Raw genomic sequence first — 18389 nt, 5'->3', positions numbered from 1 at the left:
CATTTTGAGCTGCAATGGGGGGATTTAAATTTTATTTTGGTCCGAGTTAGCTAGTAGCTTTCTTGTTTAACATGGGTGCTTATCTGTTTCAAGGTGGGTGTACTAAGAGGTTGTAGCTTATGCTAGTCTAGTATAGGTTGAGGGACTTGAGGCTATGTAAAACATGCTTTATGATCGTTCTAGGGGTGCCTACTCATTTCTTAAGTCATATAAGTAATACAATCAGAATCCATAGGTCGTGAAATTGTTATTCAAAATTGAGGACCCAAATCAACAACCAATGAGAAAATAAAATAAAAATAAAAAATAAACAGTAAAAGCTACAACTCCACAGCTCAATTTGTTCAAAGATCCTAAATTTACAACATAAGGATTCAGTTCAGGTCGATCTAAATTGGTTTTGAAGATCACATGCATGCACAAAAGGCAGCCAATGCAAAGGAAAAGAACCCAAAACTGGACTGTCAATAGTTTCAAAGACTGCAACTTATAGCAGAAATAGGATGTGTAGTTGAGGAAAGCAATCACACAACCCAGACCATATACGTATCAACCACATATGAAGATCACCACCGATTTGAAGCAGACAAGAAAATAGGCAAACGACAGTTACAACGCAAAGTGCAGAACAGACCCTCTGAATCCAATCAAACCTAACAAAGACTTTCTGTTTCTCCTCTGTGCTCCTGAAACGAAGAACCCACCTAGATCTAGGAGCGCAGAGAGTCCTAAAGCATTCGGTTCGGGTGAGGAATTAGTTTGAGAGGAAGAAGCGAGGAGAGGGAGAGAGAAAGAAAAAGAAGTCGGTCTGAAAGGCTGGGCCGAAGGGCAAAAACCGTCTTTTCACAGGAAGCTTGTAACAGTGTTGCTACAGAAATCTGAGAATCATGAAATAGTACATATAAAATTTAGCAAAACCATGCATTCTCTCTATAGATAAAACTGCTAAGCAACTCTAACTCTAATAGGTCTGTTAAGCTTTTTTATATGAATGAGAATTAGAGTGCTATACAGCTACTCAAGATATACAGGAGACATCCACACCAACTTCCAAACGCCCCTAATTCAAACCAGATCTACTTAATCACCCTCAGCTAAACATGTTCAGTACAATAAAGACCCCAAGACCAAAAATGAAATAATGGTTACAAGCAATTGCTGCCCTCCACCACGACAGCCTGCATCAAAACATGTGATTTTAAATATTAGACAGCTCAGCGGTGATAAAAAAAGGTCATGGGAAAAGGAGAAAGAACTCAAAGGGAGGCCGATTCAAAGAGCCTAGACCAAATGCATCATTTAAGATAAAATTACTATAACGGAAAACAGTTTTAAGCACATCACAACAGTTTTAATATATAAGAACTAAGATTAAGACTGAAAGAACTTGACATTCCAAAAAAACCGTAATCTGCAAAATTAATGATGTACCAGGATTTTTAAAAGTCTCCGATGTTGGTAGAGCGGGCAATGACATCTCTGCAAAATACAAGAGCAGTATGAGGATGACGATTTTATATAAGACAAATCTTCTATTTACGTCCCAGGGAAAGAGAAACAAAAGTTATTCTTGATTACCGGGGCCACAGAGGGACACTGATGACATTGAGGACGACGAAGGCCATGGTGCTGCAATATTATCACTTAAATCACATGTAAAGCTGAAGCCAGTTGAATTGTCAAACATCACATCTGCAGGCAGGCTTCTAAGTAGGCATCCTGCAATTGAACAAAAACATAAATGTTAGCATCAAAAGAATACTACTTTTCAATTCTATTCCACCCGAGTGAATTATGTTCATTGCCATCAAGCAAAATAAGGGAACAAAAGATCCCAGAAATACAGAAACACATGCATTAACCATCGGAGCTAATTGACATCCAAATATTCAATTTCTAATACGTTCCGACTTTGAAACAAGCAATGACAAATAAGACATGAATAATTGTGAGGTGCAGTACTCAGTGACAAATAACTACTGGCGAGTAAGAAATGCTAAGTACAATATTGGATATAAAATAACTGCAACAAAACAGGGAAAGTACAGAAAATAAAAATGGCATACCTTGTTGACCATATGCTGCTCAAGCACCCATAGAGATCCAAGAAAAGAAGAATAGATTAGATGCAATAATGGAACAAAAGGTCGAATTTTATACAAGAATGGCAAGCGGGATATATACCTTGAATGCTGAAGTCTTTTAAATCAACATCACAAAGCTCATAAATATTTGTCATTACCCCGCCTTTCCTCAATAAAGAACCAAACATTGTGGCACAAATTATAGCTTGTCTGTTTGTAATCAACATTTGCTTCTGTATTCCTGCAATGTAGGTGTTTAATGAGCTACAGCAGGAAGGACTTGGGGCAGCAACATTGCGGCATGCTTTAATTACTTCCAAAGGCTGCTTAAAATCTAAAGGACAAACTGCAAGCAAGAACAGTAAAAATCAGAAATGGGAGTCAAAGAAAGCATACAACAAATAGCCATGAGACTGTTTCAATAAACTGAAAAATCAATAACAGAGTTACTGACAAGTTGATTAGATGTAAAAACTAGAAAGACTGATATAATTCATTATTTTGTTTTTGCAAGGTTTATAATGATTTCTTACTGCAGACACCTGCTAATTCCTGGATTACATCTCATAATACTGCATTCTAATTCAAGTTTCATGCATGAATATGGTTTAGTGAAGCAATATGGACCAGCTTGTCCTTGTGTTACCATAAGTTAGGTTTGTGAAACTATCATTGAAAACACAACCAACTTCTAGATTATAAAAAAACAGTAAATTGTTTAAAAGATTTATGTCTTGAGACAATACTGAGGACCAATTTATGTATGACACTAAAAAAAATATCCAAAAGACTAAATAACAGAAAGAGAGATGGAGTCCAAAGTATATCAAGTCAAAATGCCAAACATTACCTTTATTGACTTTGCAGGCAGATAATATTCGAAATGCAGTATTTACAACATCTGATGGGAGTTTCCTTGAAAGATATGCAAAAACCACTCCTTTACAGTCACTTGGAGTGTCGATATGATTCAGCTCACCAACCAAATTTTCATTATCATCCAACACCAATTGCTTCCCGGAGATCTGAAGCGCCGCATCCATGATTGCAGGTTGACAAATTGGTCGGCAGCACTCTTTAAGAGGATCAACAGCTGTGCAAGCCTCTAGTAATCTGCTTGTGTTTACTGTTTTTTCAAAGGTGTCAACATCCCTCACTGGACAGGACCCACCAGTAAGATTTGAAGATTTTACAGAGCAAAGTGTAGCTATGGTACTATTTGCACCCCTACTGGCTAAGATACTGATTATATCTGTAAAACAATCACTTGCAACAGAATTTTGCAAAACCAACTTAGCCGAGTTATTCAAGCTGTAGAGACCCTGGAAGATGCGCATCAAACTATTGAACTGTGGACAACAAATTACATTCCCTACAAGTGCTGCCAAAGGTTGAGAACAATCAGAAGCTGTTTTTTCGATGATACTCGACATAGCGGAGAAATTGACAGGACATTGCCCAGTTAAAACAGGCTCATATCGGGTCGGAAATGTCGGGTACATTGGCGGAAAGGGTTCGTCAGGATCTGGATAATGTGGAATAACTGCAGGTGATATTTCTATAGGACCAAAAATTCCAGTAGAAGGTGGTTTAGCAAGCTCTGGCATTATAGGAACATGACTTTGCTCAAAGACGGTCTCTGATGCCACAGCATCTTGAAAACTGGATAACCAGATAAAGAATAATAATAGCTGACAGCACAAAGAACCTGCAATCACACAAATATGCCTACCTTCAGCAAGGAGTAGCAAAAACGTAGTAATTCTTTCCCTACAGAAAGTAATCCAAGTACTAAAAAGGACAATAAAGATCTTATATTGAAACACATGCATAATGCATGAGAAAGAGAATAACATCTTCAGTCAAATCAGGACCCTCCTTTTTCTTATGTATCATTCATCTACAACTTGCTAAATGGATCGAACCAGGTGGCTCTCCTCTCCCTGACTTACTCTTTAACTAATACACCACACAGGATCAATGAAATGCTACTGTTTACTCATACACATCAACATCTCAGCACATCCATGCCAAAAAGAAAATGTAATTTTTTTAATACGGCCACGCAAAAGACTGTTTCAGGAATTAGGCATATACCCCAGTGCTTCAAACCGAGATAGAAGAGACATAAGTATCATATGTTTCTTAACTCCCTCCTATCAACCAATGGAAACAGGGAAAAAAACAAACAGAGATTAATCATTCGATTCCAGTTAAGCATACAACATATATCAAATTCCAGGTTGCCGAGGATAACCCCTTAAATTTTATAATACTCGGAACCAAGCTCTTTATGGGCAGCATTCTACTGACAATCACAACAACCTATAATGCAAATTTACAAAGAAATGATGAAGGAAGATCTGGAAGAGTCATATGAACAGCTTTGTGCTAGTGTTGCATAGAAACCAATGAAAAGAAAGAAAATGACGGCGAACCTTTAAGATGACTAAGAGTGTGACAACAGTCCATCGGTCCCCTAGCCTTCCGGTTTCATTGAAATTTACACGAACCCAAACTCACTGCCATCTTCAACTATCAGCCAATCATAAGTAGATCCTGAGTGTCGATTAAGAGATATGTTGAACCTGAAGAAACGGAAAACTACCTGAAGATGTTGAACCCATGCAGCATAGGATCTGACTCAATTTCAAAACCCTAAATCGGACCTCAGTTCAAGTATGACCGACCGTAGACGACACCAGTCTCAACTTTAGAGTTGCGACTCCACCTCACTCGGGTCTTTTCTTTTCATCCTGCCCAATTCCAGTTTCTTTTTTTTTTATCTTACTTGTTTCGGAAAATGTTAAAGGAGTTTCTATTTATTCCTAAAAAATGCAACTTTACTTTTTTTTTTTTTGTTACAAGGGGTGCCTAAAAGCCTAAAAAGGCACAGCAAAAATGCCACTTTACTTAATGGACCTTTAATATGTTTTTTACAAAAAAAAAAAACCAAAATGTTATTCAGAAAAAGAAAATTCAAAAAATTTCTATAAAAATAGAATAATTTATATATATATATATGTATCTTATCAACTAGGCTTAGGCTCGAATCGGTATATACTTGGAATTCAGTACCAAGCCTAAGCCTGAAATACTTGGGTCAGGTCAATTCGGGCTTTTTAAAAAACTAAACTAAAAAAGGACCGAGCTGAATCGGGCATAGTCGGGCTTTCATACCCAGCCTGATTTGCTAGAAATGGTGTTCTTCTAACTTAGATCTCATCTAGAAACTTCCTCATGTCTTTTCGTCAAGAATCTTCATGTTGTTGTTGAGAACTAGGGATGTAGGCATTGATCAGTTTAGGGTTTAGGGATGCCGGTGAGGTAGCCTTTTGGTGATGTCGATGATGGAGGCGTTGGCCTTACAGGTTACAGGTGCCAAACCACGGCTCCATCTTCAGCTTCTTCTTGTTGGACTAAGGGAGTGCTTGTTCTTATCATCATCATCATCATCAACTTCGATGCCCTTTGATTTAGAAGAAGAAGGAGCATTTTTTTTGGTTCAGGAATTTGCCAAATTATGAGGTAAAACCATGAATCAAGGAAGATGTAGCATATTTGCCAGATTCTTTGGTGAAGCTGGAGCTTTATTATCATTAAACGCAACGAAAAGTTCATTAACTATCATTGTATGGATGAGTTCGAGTTATCTTGTGGATTAAAGAAAGGAGGAGGGTAAAATTCAGGTCGACATTCAAATTATTGAAGTTATTTCATTTTAATTAGACCTAACAAGAACAAAATCACGCTCTGTAGGATTTGAACCTACAACGTCGGGTTTTGGAGACCAACTTTCTACTAAACTGAACTAAGAGTGCTTTCTTGTTAAGTTATTAGTAGATATGACTGTGAAGAGAAGTGTATAATTCTATAACCAGCTTTACTATTGTTTGATCGTGACTAAAAAGAAAGAAAAGAAAGATCCCTACCGTTCGATTCTGGAGGTAGCTTGATTGGATAAGAAAGAAGTGAGAAATGGCGACAAGGGGCGATCTTTGTTCTGTTGTAGGTTGAAAGTTAAGGAGGGTGAAGTGAAACCAACTACTAAGGTAGTACCCTACCTATGAGCTAGTGGGCAAATTTCCTACTTGCTTAATCTTCTCAACGAGTTCAGAGGTCTGTATTTCAAGCGAAGTGGAAGAGATATTCTTTGGGATTCATGAAGCTCAATGTTGATGCAGCTTTTAACCATTTTACTAGTAAGACTGGTTTTCGAGGTCTTTTTCATGGCCATGAGGGTATCTATCACTCTCCTCAACATATATAATGACTCCTTACTCGGCTTGAGTACCATGTTCGATTAGAGATTACTACACTTTTGTTGGGACTAACTAGGACTGTCTTAAAGAATAAGTCCAGTTTGGTTGGTACCATGTTTGATGTCATTGAGTACTAAAATAAAGAATTAAATTCAGTTTACTCCCATGAGGTTTGGGAGTAACATCATGTTAATCCCTATACTTTCAATTTCATCAGTTTACCCTTCAAACTTTTGAATTTTCCTCAAGTGTGACAAAATGTCCTATATTATGTCCAAATCAGACGTTAACTATTGATAATTTTAACCTTAACTGTGAGGCCAGTATTTAGAATTTGGGCAAATCGGACCTTATATGTCCAAATCGGACCTTAACTGCTGATAATTAAAGGTCAATTCAAACGGAATATGAGAATTTGGGCACGGCAGACAGAAATTGAAGAGTTCAAGGGGTAAACTGATGAAAATAAAAGAGTAGGGATTAACATGAAGTCACCCCCAAACCACAAGGGGGTAAACTGAATTTAATTCTAAAATAAATGAGTTTACGTAGCATCTTGTTTTCATTTTGATCTCCTTAGATGATGTTATTATGAGTACTCAAATTGGTCATATTGTACTCCTACTTTCAGTTATTGTGAGTACTCAAATTAGTCATGTTATTGTGAGTACTCAAATTAGTCATGTTTATGTTGTACTCCAATTTTTAGGTTTTAATAGATTGACGTCATTTCTTCAACAACAAAAAAAAAAAACTCAATACTCTAAACTCAATTAAATAAGACTCTCAAATAATGTAAAAGACTCTTACAATGATATATCAAAGCAAATTGGTATAAACATTTACCCGAATTTTTCCGTACGTATTCTTCATTGCATCCCGAATTAAACACGTACGTATCGTATTTTTAAATTTACCATTTCAGTATTTTATGGCTTTTTTCATTTAAAATCACCGAATTATACACGTACGAACTTTGAACTTTGAACTTTGAACTTTGAACGTATTTTACTAACTTGGATAAATAGTGCAATAACATATTTTGTTTTTGGGTCTGATGAAGTGGAGAAGAAAAGAATTAGGGATCGAGATGGAGTCGGACGAAGAGGAGCAGAGGGTCCCACTAAGAAACCGAGCGGAGCTCTCGGACGTGATCCCGGTGGAACAAGACGACGGGCCGAACCCGGTGGTGGCCATATGGTACAAGGAAGAATTCCGAGAGACGATGGACTACTTCCGAGCCCTTTACAAAGCCGATGAGCGATCCCCACGCGCTCTTGAGCTGACCTCCATGGCCATCGAGTTCAACCCCGGCAACTATACTGTATGGCACTTCCGGCGCTCGGTGCTTGAAGCCCTCCGTCATGATCTGCACGCTGAACTTGCTCTTACCGAACGTATCGCTCAAACCAACTCCAAAAATTATCAGTTATGGTGAGTAGTCTCTTCACTTTTACTATGATTGTGTCATGTCTGGTAGATGTTGACAGATTGAGTTGTGGTAGGCACCATAGGCGGTGGGTAGCCGAAAAATTGGGAACTAGTGCTACAACCGAGGAACTTAGGTTCACCCAGAGGATACTCTCCATGGATTCTAAGCATTACCATGCTTGGTCTCATAGGCAGTGGGTTCTTCAAGCACTTGGTGGCTGGGAACAGGAACTTGACTATTGTCACCACCTCCTTCAAGAGGACATTTTTAACAATTCTGCTTGGAATCAGGTATTACCTCTGATTTCATATCCCACTTTTAGAGATAATTGTTTAGTCATATCATGGCGATGGGTAGCTTTCTATGTTGTATGTGTATGTTATGTTAGCTTGTTTATGATGATTGAACCACAACTAGATAGCCTTTGAGTTCTTTAAGGGCACCGTCACCATTCAAAACATTGTCTATCTTATGAACATGACCATAGGAATATTTGAGTTGATTGTATTAGCCACAGGTTCTCTACTTTCTTTCTCTTCTCTTTTTAACTTTATTTTGACACTCTATATACTATCTACTTAAGTGTATGCAGTTTGTTCATGCTGTTCACATTTTTCAACAGAAAAAGTTGGTTATTAGCACTATTTCTCGTTAAATTGATAATAATAACTAGTGTGGTTCTCTACTTATATTACCCTTTGATTTCAGTGAAATTGTGTCCATTTCATTATTGTTGTTCTACTGCTTTTTGGTGTGTACATGTTTGTGTCTCATGACCTGCTTATGTTTATATTTCAGAGATATTTTGTCATTACAAGATCTCCATTCCTGGGGGGCCTGAAAGCTATGAGAGAGTCTGAAGTGTGTTATACTCTTAATGCCATCGTTACCTGCCCCGAGAATGAAAGCTCATGGAGGTACCTTCGAGGGCTTTACAAAGATGACAATTCCTCTTGGGTAAACAATCCTCAAATTTCTTCTGTATGCCTTGAGATTATAAATGCCAAAGCCAACTTTGTCTTTGCTTTGAGCACACTTTTGGATCTCATCTCTCATGGTTTCCAACCAAGCCAAGAGTTCAAAGATGCTGTGGATGCTTTACGAATTTCAGACTCCCAACCAAGAGATTCTGATGTGGCAAAAGCTGCTTGTTCTGTCTTGGAATCTGTTGATTCATTACGAGCTAACTATTGGAAGTGGTATAACAGCAAGCATTTCCAAAATGCTTAAAATTATTATAGCGCGTGGGTCATCTGAACTTTTGCTTCATAGAGTTGTGCTCGCAAAGCTGGAGTTTGGGTTTTTTGATGACAAAGCTGGAGTCGAGTTGCCATCATATCATGTGAAGAAACTTTTAAATTGTCACTCAATCAACATTTGAACTTTTAAGCTTTGAAGAGCTGGATTGCGGAACATTGTTGTATGGATATTAAAATCTTAACCGTTTCCAAATGATGTTAATGTTTTGACAACAATTTTTCGTAGAATTGATGTTTATGTTTTGCTTGCTTTCTTGGTGTTAGAAAAGGAGTGCTGATTTTGAAGAATATAGGTTCTATTGGTATCATGGAAGTCATTTAAGCAGCTGGAGACTGCTCTTTGTACTTAATTCCCTCATTACTTAGTTCATCTGGCCAAACCCTCATCATCGATGTTCCCAATGAAGAGCGTTTTTCGTTTATAGGAGAAAGAAAGCTTTATTACTGAATACGATTTAAATTGTGCATGAGGGTATCCATAATCAAATATGTTTACAAACCATTCAAAGTGAATATTAAGGGTAGTCTATGAGCCACCATGTTTGCTCTTGGAGCAAAGATGACCTTGATACCTCTGTTTTCTGAGACCTTGAATATCATATAGATGAGGCCACTCAAGAGAGTAAGATCACTGATGGTGGAATTAACTGACAGCTCAGCTACTTGACAATCACTTCCAATGGTAGCTTCAGAAACATTCTCATCGAGGCCAGGTCCCAAATATTAAACAGAGTTCACATGCTCCAAACTGTGAGCAAAGCCGGGGATGAAGTGGCCTTGAGCATCTCTAAAATCCCACACTCAGACCCAAAAAAATAAAATAAATAAATCAAAACCCCTTGGAAAATTTTATCAGCCTTTACCTTGGGATATACATGGACATCCATATACTCTTTAAAATTTAATTACCCATTCTTCACCTCAGGTTATTTTTGCAGAATATCTTGGTCTTAAGAGTCTTCAGAGCATGAGTAGCCTTAAAAAAGCTTAATCGAGCTGTTAACCTTTTGCTGCAATAATCTTTCAGCATCGGCGTAGGAATGATCATTAATTGAATTCGATCTTCTAGTTACACAAAAATAGAAGCAATTTAGATTTCAGCCTTCAGAGTGTATAACAAAATGTGGGTTAAGTTTTTTTTTTTTTTGTTTCTTTCTTTTTCACAAAATAAGATCCCAGTTTATCCCCTTCGGTCCATGTCATTTCTCCTACCTTGCATCAACAATTACATTGCTATTTAGGAACCTATGACATCCTATCGGAATATGCAGAAAAAGCAGGCAGAAGCAAACATAAACTTGCCCTTGCTCTCCCTCTGAGAATCAACTTGTCAAAGTTTCTTGCTTGAACCAGATTTCTTTGTCTTGGATAATGGACTTGAAGTCTCTTTGTATGCAGATGGGCAGAATTCACTCACACTGCAGACTCCACAGCGAGGTCTGAGCGGAGTGCAAACTGTCTGTCCAAATCCTACCTGTTCAGATGAGAGCAGGGTCAGAAACCATTAAGATGAGAGCACCTGTCTACCGAAAAGATTTCTTAGGATCTGAAAAAAGAAAAAAAGAAAAACAAAAAAATCTGACATAACACAAACAACAAGGAAGCACATGGTTACAGAACCAAATTTCAATTGTGGGTGGAGTTTTAATTATAGCAGTTGAATGAATCCACCAAATGCTGAGAAATCATCACTTTTCAGCATAATATTAATACACAAAATGGTGGCATAATAATGTTATAAATCATGCTAAAGATCCACGATGAATCCCTACTTTATCCATATCTATGGGAAGATACATTCCTGTAATGACTTTAATTTAATCTTTGGATTGAGTTGAGTACTGAACATGAAACTGAATTTGATGGAAGGTCTCATGTATTAGTTAACCTAACTACATATGCTTAATAGTCACATGGTAGATCATTTGAAGCTAACCCCATTTGTTCTTTGTGTTGGGTTCCTGCGACAAATGATAAACCCTGTCCTTTTTACCCTGACAACCATGAAATATAATTCAACAATTGGAATGCAATACAATTCATTGGAATTATGCAATACATATCTCTAGGACCACTACAGGATTATGTCAGCAAAAATAAGTCATACTGAGAACCGTTTGGTCATTTGGACTGTCTGGACAAATACAGTCCAGCAACAGCTAAGGTATGATGACAATGACCAAATGCCTAGACGATGAGACATTTTTGCAGCAACTGTTTTCATTTGACTGATCTCTAAGAATTTGGAATCAATAGCAGGAAGATATGCGTACCAAAAGAGGGTTTATGGGAACCCATTCGTCCTTTGGAAGCCACAATTGCAATGCCTCTCTCGTTTCCTCAGGGTTTGATGTTTTCTAGCAAAAAGAATAAAGATCAGCATTCATGCAATGAAATCAGTCTGATGGTTTAGTATTGCAAAAAGAATTATCAAGTTTAGGACGAGATCTTATGTGAGCAATACTCGAAAATATCAGAGAAAATGAGCATGATCAATATCGTGAGATAGTCTCATTAAGTGAATGCACAAGGTTGAGAACCTAATCATCCTACTATAGGACACCAAATGCCGTTCTATCACAAAAGATGAAAAATACCTGTTTTTTGCCTGCCCGCACCCAGCCAAGGCGGTTGCATATCCGGTGCACATGGGTATCTACACAAATCCCTTGAACATTGTCCCAAGCGACATTCATAACCTAAAGACCATATACCGGGATATTTAGAGAACCTAAGAAGACATGCTAATTTGAATAAGTTCAAAGCTAGACCTACCAAATGGGCCATCTTAGGACCTATTCCTGGAAGTGAGAGTAGTTCCTCCAATGAGCTAGGTATATCTCCATCGTACTTGACAAGACAAATGTTTGCAATTTTCTTCAAGTTGCTAGCCTTTCTTGTATAAAAGCCAACCTACATGTTTATAACTAAAACATCAAAACTTCGTAATCTATGTAAAAGATATTGAATTAGTTGCATAAGTAGAATATTTTCTTAAGTATCTATTGTATTAGTCAAAATCAGAAAGTGTGAAACACCATTTTTTTAGTGGGAACTGAAAAAGAAAAAAACATACCGGGTAAATCAAGCTTTTAATTGTTGGTTCATCACCTTTGTCAATGGCATCAGCAGAGAGCATACCATTTTGAAGGAGACGCTGAACTGCTCCTGAAATCCAAACAAACCATCAGATGGCAGGAATAAGACTCTGATTAAGATACTGAGCGGCTCAGAGAACATTAATGAGCAGAGAATGGATAACATTGCGCACATTTGGGATCATAGCATATACGGTTTTCTGAGATTTAAATCCACAAGTTATGTTTCAGTAAATTCACCAGTTGGACCAACTTTAGCCAGTAGGTAAGAAGAACAAGACAGAAGCCAAGTGAAAAGCAAAAAATGAGTTTTTCCTAAAAACTGAAGATATCGAATCCCATAAATATGCCTAGAAGTACAGCCTGTCCAAAAATCCCCCTCAAGTTTCAAAACTTCTTGCTTGTCTCCGTCCAATGAGCCAAATCACTGGCATCATAGCATGTCTATCACGACCCAACCCCTACGTCTTCCTCCAGAAAAGCTCTGCTTTTACCCAATAAAGTCACATAATTGTCCAGAACTCCCTATACGGTATACACCCTTTTCAGTACAGCTAAAACAACAGGAAAGTGCAAAAAAAAAATAAATGATTCACACTCAAGTTTGTCTTTGCACATATTACACTGAGGGGAAAGAAAATCATAGGATCATCTCCTTTGAACCAAAACACAAGTATTTACGATTCCCAAGTGTAGTCCAAACTGAAAGTGGAACTTAGGAGGGATTTAGTCATTTTACCCTTCCAAAGAATGGGAAATCAATTGAGGATGAAAAGGGCCATCTTAGAGTGAGCAATAAAAGTAACCGAAGCTTCCAACATCTACCTTGTCCTATTGTGTTCATCTGAGACCAGCAAACTACCCTCAAACTGAGAAAATAAGTACAAAAGCTCCACAACTTCCAGCTATCTTTATTCTTATAAACCCAAAATCTCAGCTCAAAAGGAGGAATAGATAAACAGTTCTAGACTATTTTATATGCAAGCATCAGGATGAAGAAAAACACCAATATTTCATTAACAGGTGGCAGTGCATTTTCATTCCCAACTCTACATAATCATTCATATCCCACTCGCATTCTTCTCATTTATACTTCTGCTAATTCTCTTACCAAAAATGTCACACCTTTTTAGTCTGTTTCCATAGTGGAATCCGATATTTTGTCTTCAACTTTTTTTTCTCATAACCAGTCCGAACTGTACATAATTATCCGTACCCCACTGGCATTGTTTTCATTTATACTTCTGTAAACTCTCTTAACAATAATGTCACACCTTTTTACCCCATTACCATATTGGAATCCATTATTTCACGTTTGCAACTTTTTCTCTCATAATCAGTCACGTTTCAGGCCGCTGACCAGATCTCTGTTTGATATCGTTTCTAGGCTCTCTCTAACAAGCTAACTTACCCTTCAGCTGGGCCAATGGGTAGAAAAACTGTGAATTTGGATATCCCTGCTGGACATATTCGACCAGATAACCTGCTTGCTTATTGAAACATCTTCAAGGTTGACAAGACGAACTTCTTGTTACCTCAATTGAAATTGATGTTAATGGTTGTACTTAAAGTCATTATAACTGTTATAATATCAGTCGATCCCCTGGACCTAATGCAAATTTATAAAACATTAATCCACAAGACTGCCATGGGACCAGCGGTTGAACTTAGTCTACGAACTTGCTCCTCAAAAAGTAAAAAATTAAGTACAAACATACCATGTGTTACTTGATCCTTCGTTTGGCTTGACAGTAGGGAGGATACCAAGACAGCGAATCTTCTCTCCTATTTTATTTTGGAATCAATGACTGATCAATCAACATGCTATGAATCATACATGACGAAGATTCTTAATGGAATAACACGCATCAAGAATATCTATTAGAAAGCATATCTATCATTTAACCAATTGCTGAAGCTAATTACTACTGGCAGTTTCAAAGGTTAAGCAATGTTTCTGTACTTGTGCTAGATATTAGGATCCTGGCTATTGAGGGGTTATTGTATCAATCCTTAAACAAATTATTGAAGCCAAGATTGCAGGAGGAGGCAGTGCAATCCAGTAAGATTCCATATCAATCCACACATTCATTCCACTTTCCACATTGAGCAAAATTATACCTTAGGAGGGAGAGCACTTCCGGCTTTCTCACAACCCATACTGTCTACAGGAGCATCTTCAGCCGACCTCATTTTGCGAATCCCTTCAAGGACCTTCTCCCAGTGAGCAGGTGGCTTACCTATATCAGCTGCATTGCAAATTTTAAGCAGAATGATAAAGAGTCTACATACCCAGAAAATTAAGTACACCATAAGTTTTACTCAAATTTAACTTTTACTAAATGATATATACCCATGAAACAAAATCCAAGTTAATATAGCCATGCATTGCCGAAAGAGAAAGAGGTACTTACTTGAGTAAGAAGATGAGCTCTCATTTCTGTAAGCAAATTCTTCAATGTCAGGTAGGAGATCCATCTGAAGAAAAAGGGAACTTGGTTCATGGTATTTACAAGCTTCAAGTTTAAAGTAAAGACTAGTGATCCAATAAATTCTCACTTGGTGGGGTTTTGCTACTATCTCAAGTCGTTGCTCCGTCGTTTTCAGTCTCTTGCTCCGTCCGTTTGAAACAGCGGCGTCGGAGACTCCTGAAGTATTCAGAAGATTCAAACAAGGCCCAAAAGAAAAGTAAGAGACTAGAGTGTGTGATCAAGTCAGACCTGGGTTTAAGAATCGTGGTGTTTTGGACATTGTTGTTCTTGTTCGTGTGAACAACTGCGTTCTGGTAAGAGAGGCGAGCGCGGAGGTGGAGGGACTTGTAGCGCGAATTTGGAACATTTCACCCAGCTGATTACATTTGACGATACAACCCCATGTGATGTGATTTAACACCAAAGACGGTTGCTATCCCATTTCCCATCATCTAATTTTCTATCTTGTCGAAAAAAAAATAAAAAATCTGTTGTAAATATGTGGTTATCTAAATTAATTTGTGTTGTAATCTTATCTAGGAAGCTTGTACTATACAAGCTACCATGGTTTGTGAGCAGAGACGGAGCCAGATTATAAATTAAAAGGGGCCGAGTTATAAAGTAAAAATATATAGTATTTGAAAATGATTTTGTTATCCGATGTTTATCAAGATACATGATCCAAGTCGTGGAGTAGAATCGAAGAAAGGTATTCGCTCCTTTGATGATCTATAATGTCAGAGCCAGTCTTGAAGGATCTAAGGCCCAGTGTGGGGGAAAAAATGTGCCCCCTTGTATAAACTTTTTTTTTAATAAATAAAATTTAAAAAATACAAATTTTTCAGGGTTCCAAACCTAGTCAAGTGCAATGTTATGAGGCTCATCCTCACGCTTGAATTTTTTTGATTGATATGCCACTGGTACAATTGAGGGACATAAAACTATTACCCCTGAAAAGAAAAGAAATACAAGGATTACAATAAACACAAATAAAAAGTTGCTTATGAGAATGCACCATTTACTCAAATGCAGATATTCTGAAACGTTCATTAAAATGCCATATGTTTTAGAATCGCCTTTCCAACTTTGTCTTCCACATGCTTCTTGACTGGTTTTGTCAACTAAGTTCACAGATTCAAATCAAATTCCTCAATCAATTTTCACTCATTTGTATAGCTAAATACTCATAGTATAAAACAGTTTAAATAGAACGACAACTTAAGGTCTAAACAAAAAGCTTCACAAGTCATTGCACATTCCAAATTCTACCTATATAAATGGTTCAGAAACATAAAATTCATTCTATCAAAACCAAGGTCCCAAGCACAAAACCAAATTCCAATCTTCTATGCAAAAACATAAGAACAATTTCATATATGAATTTCATATACTATTTTCATATATCTCAGATGCATGATTTCAGAAAGAAAAAAAAAGGGAAGATTCGAAGCAACCTTTTTCAACCTAAAAAGAAGAATTCGAAGATATGATATTCATAGTAATCTTATGTTCAGTCTTTAAAAACTAGATTGTGAGAGAGGAGATGTGAAATTGAGAGAGGATGAAAAATTTCTAAGGATCATGAGTAATTTATAAAGAGAGCAGACAAAACAATTTTGGTTCTTGAGAACATCAATCTCCAATCAAGCTCCTTTATTGCTGCAATGGGTATTTGAATTTAGGAGAAGAATCAGAAGATTAAGAGTTTGTAAGAGAAGAAGAGACTGGAAAGAAGATTTTTCTAAAGAATACGCAAAGAATGAGGAGAAGGGAGAACTTGAATGACAACATGGTTCGTGGAACCCTATAATTGTGGTTTCATTAATTACACCTATATATATATATAACAAATGAAAAGAAAAATGCCCCCTTCAGCCCTGGGCCCTGGTGTCAAGGCACTGCCAGCACTGGGCTAGGACCGGGCCTGCATAATGTGAAATGATAAGTCTGACTATGTGCCATCATAGGTACTAGTTTTAACTGTCTGTGAGTTGATTTGTCCATTACGAGACAATGACAAAGGTCATTAAAAAAAGGGTGCGGCTATTTCCACCCCAGTAAATGCTTAGTTCACCTCACGTCTTATTTTATACCTTTAACGTTCTAATTCTGCCATTAAAATTTTGAGAAAATCTGGTTTTTATTTTCTTTCTTTTATTTTCCTCAATCTGATAAAATCTAAAAATATATACAAATATCTCATCAATATATTTGACGTAGACTTTCATTCTTCTCAAACCACATCCTATATGTGTTCTCCTCGATCTCTTTATTGAGTTCTTTTTTTACGATTATATATATGAAATACTACATTTGAAGTCATAAATAAAATAAAAATAAGAACGAACAATCTCATCACACTGTATAACCACCTTGTTGAAGATTGAAGTGATTCTCAAATCTGATTTGAAAGATGTACATAATTTTTTTTTTTCGATGTCAAGATGTAGAGAATTGTTGTTGTTTGGATTTTATAGATTTTAGTTTAATATTATATTTTCACAAAAATTCTTGATTGTGAGGTTAGTATTAGAATATTTAGTTTAAAATTAAAATGTGGGGTGAACAAAATATTTAGTGGGGTGACAATAACCGCACCTTAAAAAAATCATCCAAATCATGGAGTTTTACTATATCATACGGTCATACCCCGTCTCTAGTTATATATCCATTATAGTATCAAACTATAGAGAAATTAAATTTTTTTTTTTTTGAGGAATAGAGAAATCAAACCTTTAACCAATAAAAACAGAAAAACGATGACTTGGGTCTGATCACTTTTACGGAGGCTCTTGCTCATGCTGCCCAAGCTATGCTTGATGATCTGGGGTGTTACAAGAGCGAGAAGAACTGGCTTTTGCTCCAGTTTGTTGTTTTTAGTTTCTCTTTTTGTCTCTGTGTTTGGGCCTTTTAGGTTTCCTTCTGTAACCAAAAAAAAAAAACAGAAAGGGCCAATTCCCCAAACCAAAGAGAAAAGATGAGTCAACACACTAAAAAATAAACTAAGGTTGACCAGAAAATAAAAAGCAAAACGCACAGGGGTCCCCTCAGTTGCGCAGTCCTGCTCTGAGACTCACAGACGAAACGACAAAATCATGGTTTAACCCCCAAATCTCTCTACCCACGTAACTCCACTCCTACTGATCCCTCTCTCTCTGTCTTCCCACTTTGCATCTTCTACCAGGTACTAAACCTTAAAACTTTTCCTAGGATATTCTGAGGTTTACTACTCCCTGCTTAGGGTTCATACACAACACCCAAGATTGCTCCTTTTCTGCTGGTTGACCCACCATTATACTAATTACTTTTCTGATTTATATTTCCTTGTCTGGTAACACACCAATATACGTTTTGCTTTTCCTCTTTCTGTAGCTTGTACCATGATTCCTACTGTTTGTGAAAAAAGAACAGAAAAAGAATGTCTTTTTCTTTCTCGAAAGAAATTATGTTGTAATCAATAAAAAATGTCACATAGTTTGGGGTCAGTGTGGATCCAGATCCAGACTGCCTTCCATCCAGTTTACATGTTTCTCTTGGTCTCATGTAATGAACTACCTCTTTTTTTCGGATTTTACTGTATCTCTACAGTTGCCTGAATCTTTAAAACAGGTCCGCGTGAGGACATGTTTTGATAAATTTACCGAGTTTATGCATACATTGTTTGCATTTTGCTGTAATTAATAATTATACACCGCATCATTATTTCATCGAGGACAATGAGTATGTGAGTGTCTATTAAGTGTTTCTTTTCTTTTCTTACAGAAGTTAGAGTATCTTGAGATC

General features: G+C 37.1%; 3 protein-coding genes across 3 annotated transcripts; 1 reads left to right on the top strand and 2 right to left on the bottom strand.

The window, feature by feature from the left end:
• Window positions 1-844: 844 nt before the first annotated feature.
• Window positions 845-4877, bottom strand: LOC101314815 (uncharacterized GPI-anchored protein At1g61900-like). Its single transcript, XM_004309780.1, has 7 exons — window positions 4523-4877; window positions 2935-3792; window positions 2185-2430; window positions 2067-2081; window positions 1579-1719; window positions 1432-1479; window positions 845-1178 (listed from the first exon to the last, which is right to left on the bottom strand). Exons 1-7 carry the CDS (start codon window positions 4554-4556, stop codon window positions 1105-1107), a joined length of 1416 nt encoding a protein of 471 aa, XP_004309828.1. The 5' UTR covers window positions 4557-4877; the 3' UTR covers window positions 845-1104.
• Window positions 4878-7402: 2525 nt separating this feature from the next.
• On the top strand, window positions 7403-9422 carry LOC101314529 (protein farnesyltransferase/geranylgeranyltransferase type-1 subunit alpha-like). The gene is made up of 3 exons (XM_004309779.1): window positions 7403-7780; window positions 7852-8068; window positions 8577-9422. The coding sequence occupies exons 1-3, from the start codon at window positions 7404-7406 to the stop codon at window positions 9006-9008; spliced, it is 1026 nt and encodes a 341-aa protein (XP_004309827.1). The 5' UTR covers window position 7403; the 3' UTR covers window positions 9009-9422.
• Window positions 9423-10198: 776 nt separating this feature from the next.
• Window positions 10199-15165, bottom strand: LOC101314242 (endonuclease III-like protein 1-like). Its single transcript, XM_004309778.1, has 10 exons — window positions 14856-15165; window positions 14695-14783; window positions 14550-14613; window positions 14257-14384; window positions 13854-13920; window positions 12114-12205; window positions 11813-11950; window positions 11635-11736; window positions 11311-11394; window positions 10199-10511 (listed from the first exon to the last, which is right to left on the bottom strand). The coding sequence occupies exons 1-10, from the start codon at window positions 14971-14973 to the stop codon at window positions 10368-10370; spliced, it is 1026 nt and encodes a 341-aa protein (XP_004309826.1). The 5' UTR covers window positions 14974-15165; the 3' UTR covers window positions 10199-10367.
• Window positions 15166-18389: the final 3224 nt, after the last annotated feature.

Source organism: Fragaria vesca, unplaced genomic scaffold (assembly GCF_000184155.1).
Source record: "Fragaria vesca subsp. vesca unplaced genomic scaffold, FraVesHawaii_1.0 scf0513070, whole genome shotgun sequence".
Taxonomy (NCBI): Eukaryota; Viridiplantae; Streptophyta; class Magnoliopsida; order Rosales; family Rosaceae; genus Fragaria; species Fragaria vesca.
The sequence above is the reverse complement of the archived record's forward strand: the minus strand, read 5'-3'. Positions and strand labels throughout refer to the sequence as shown.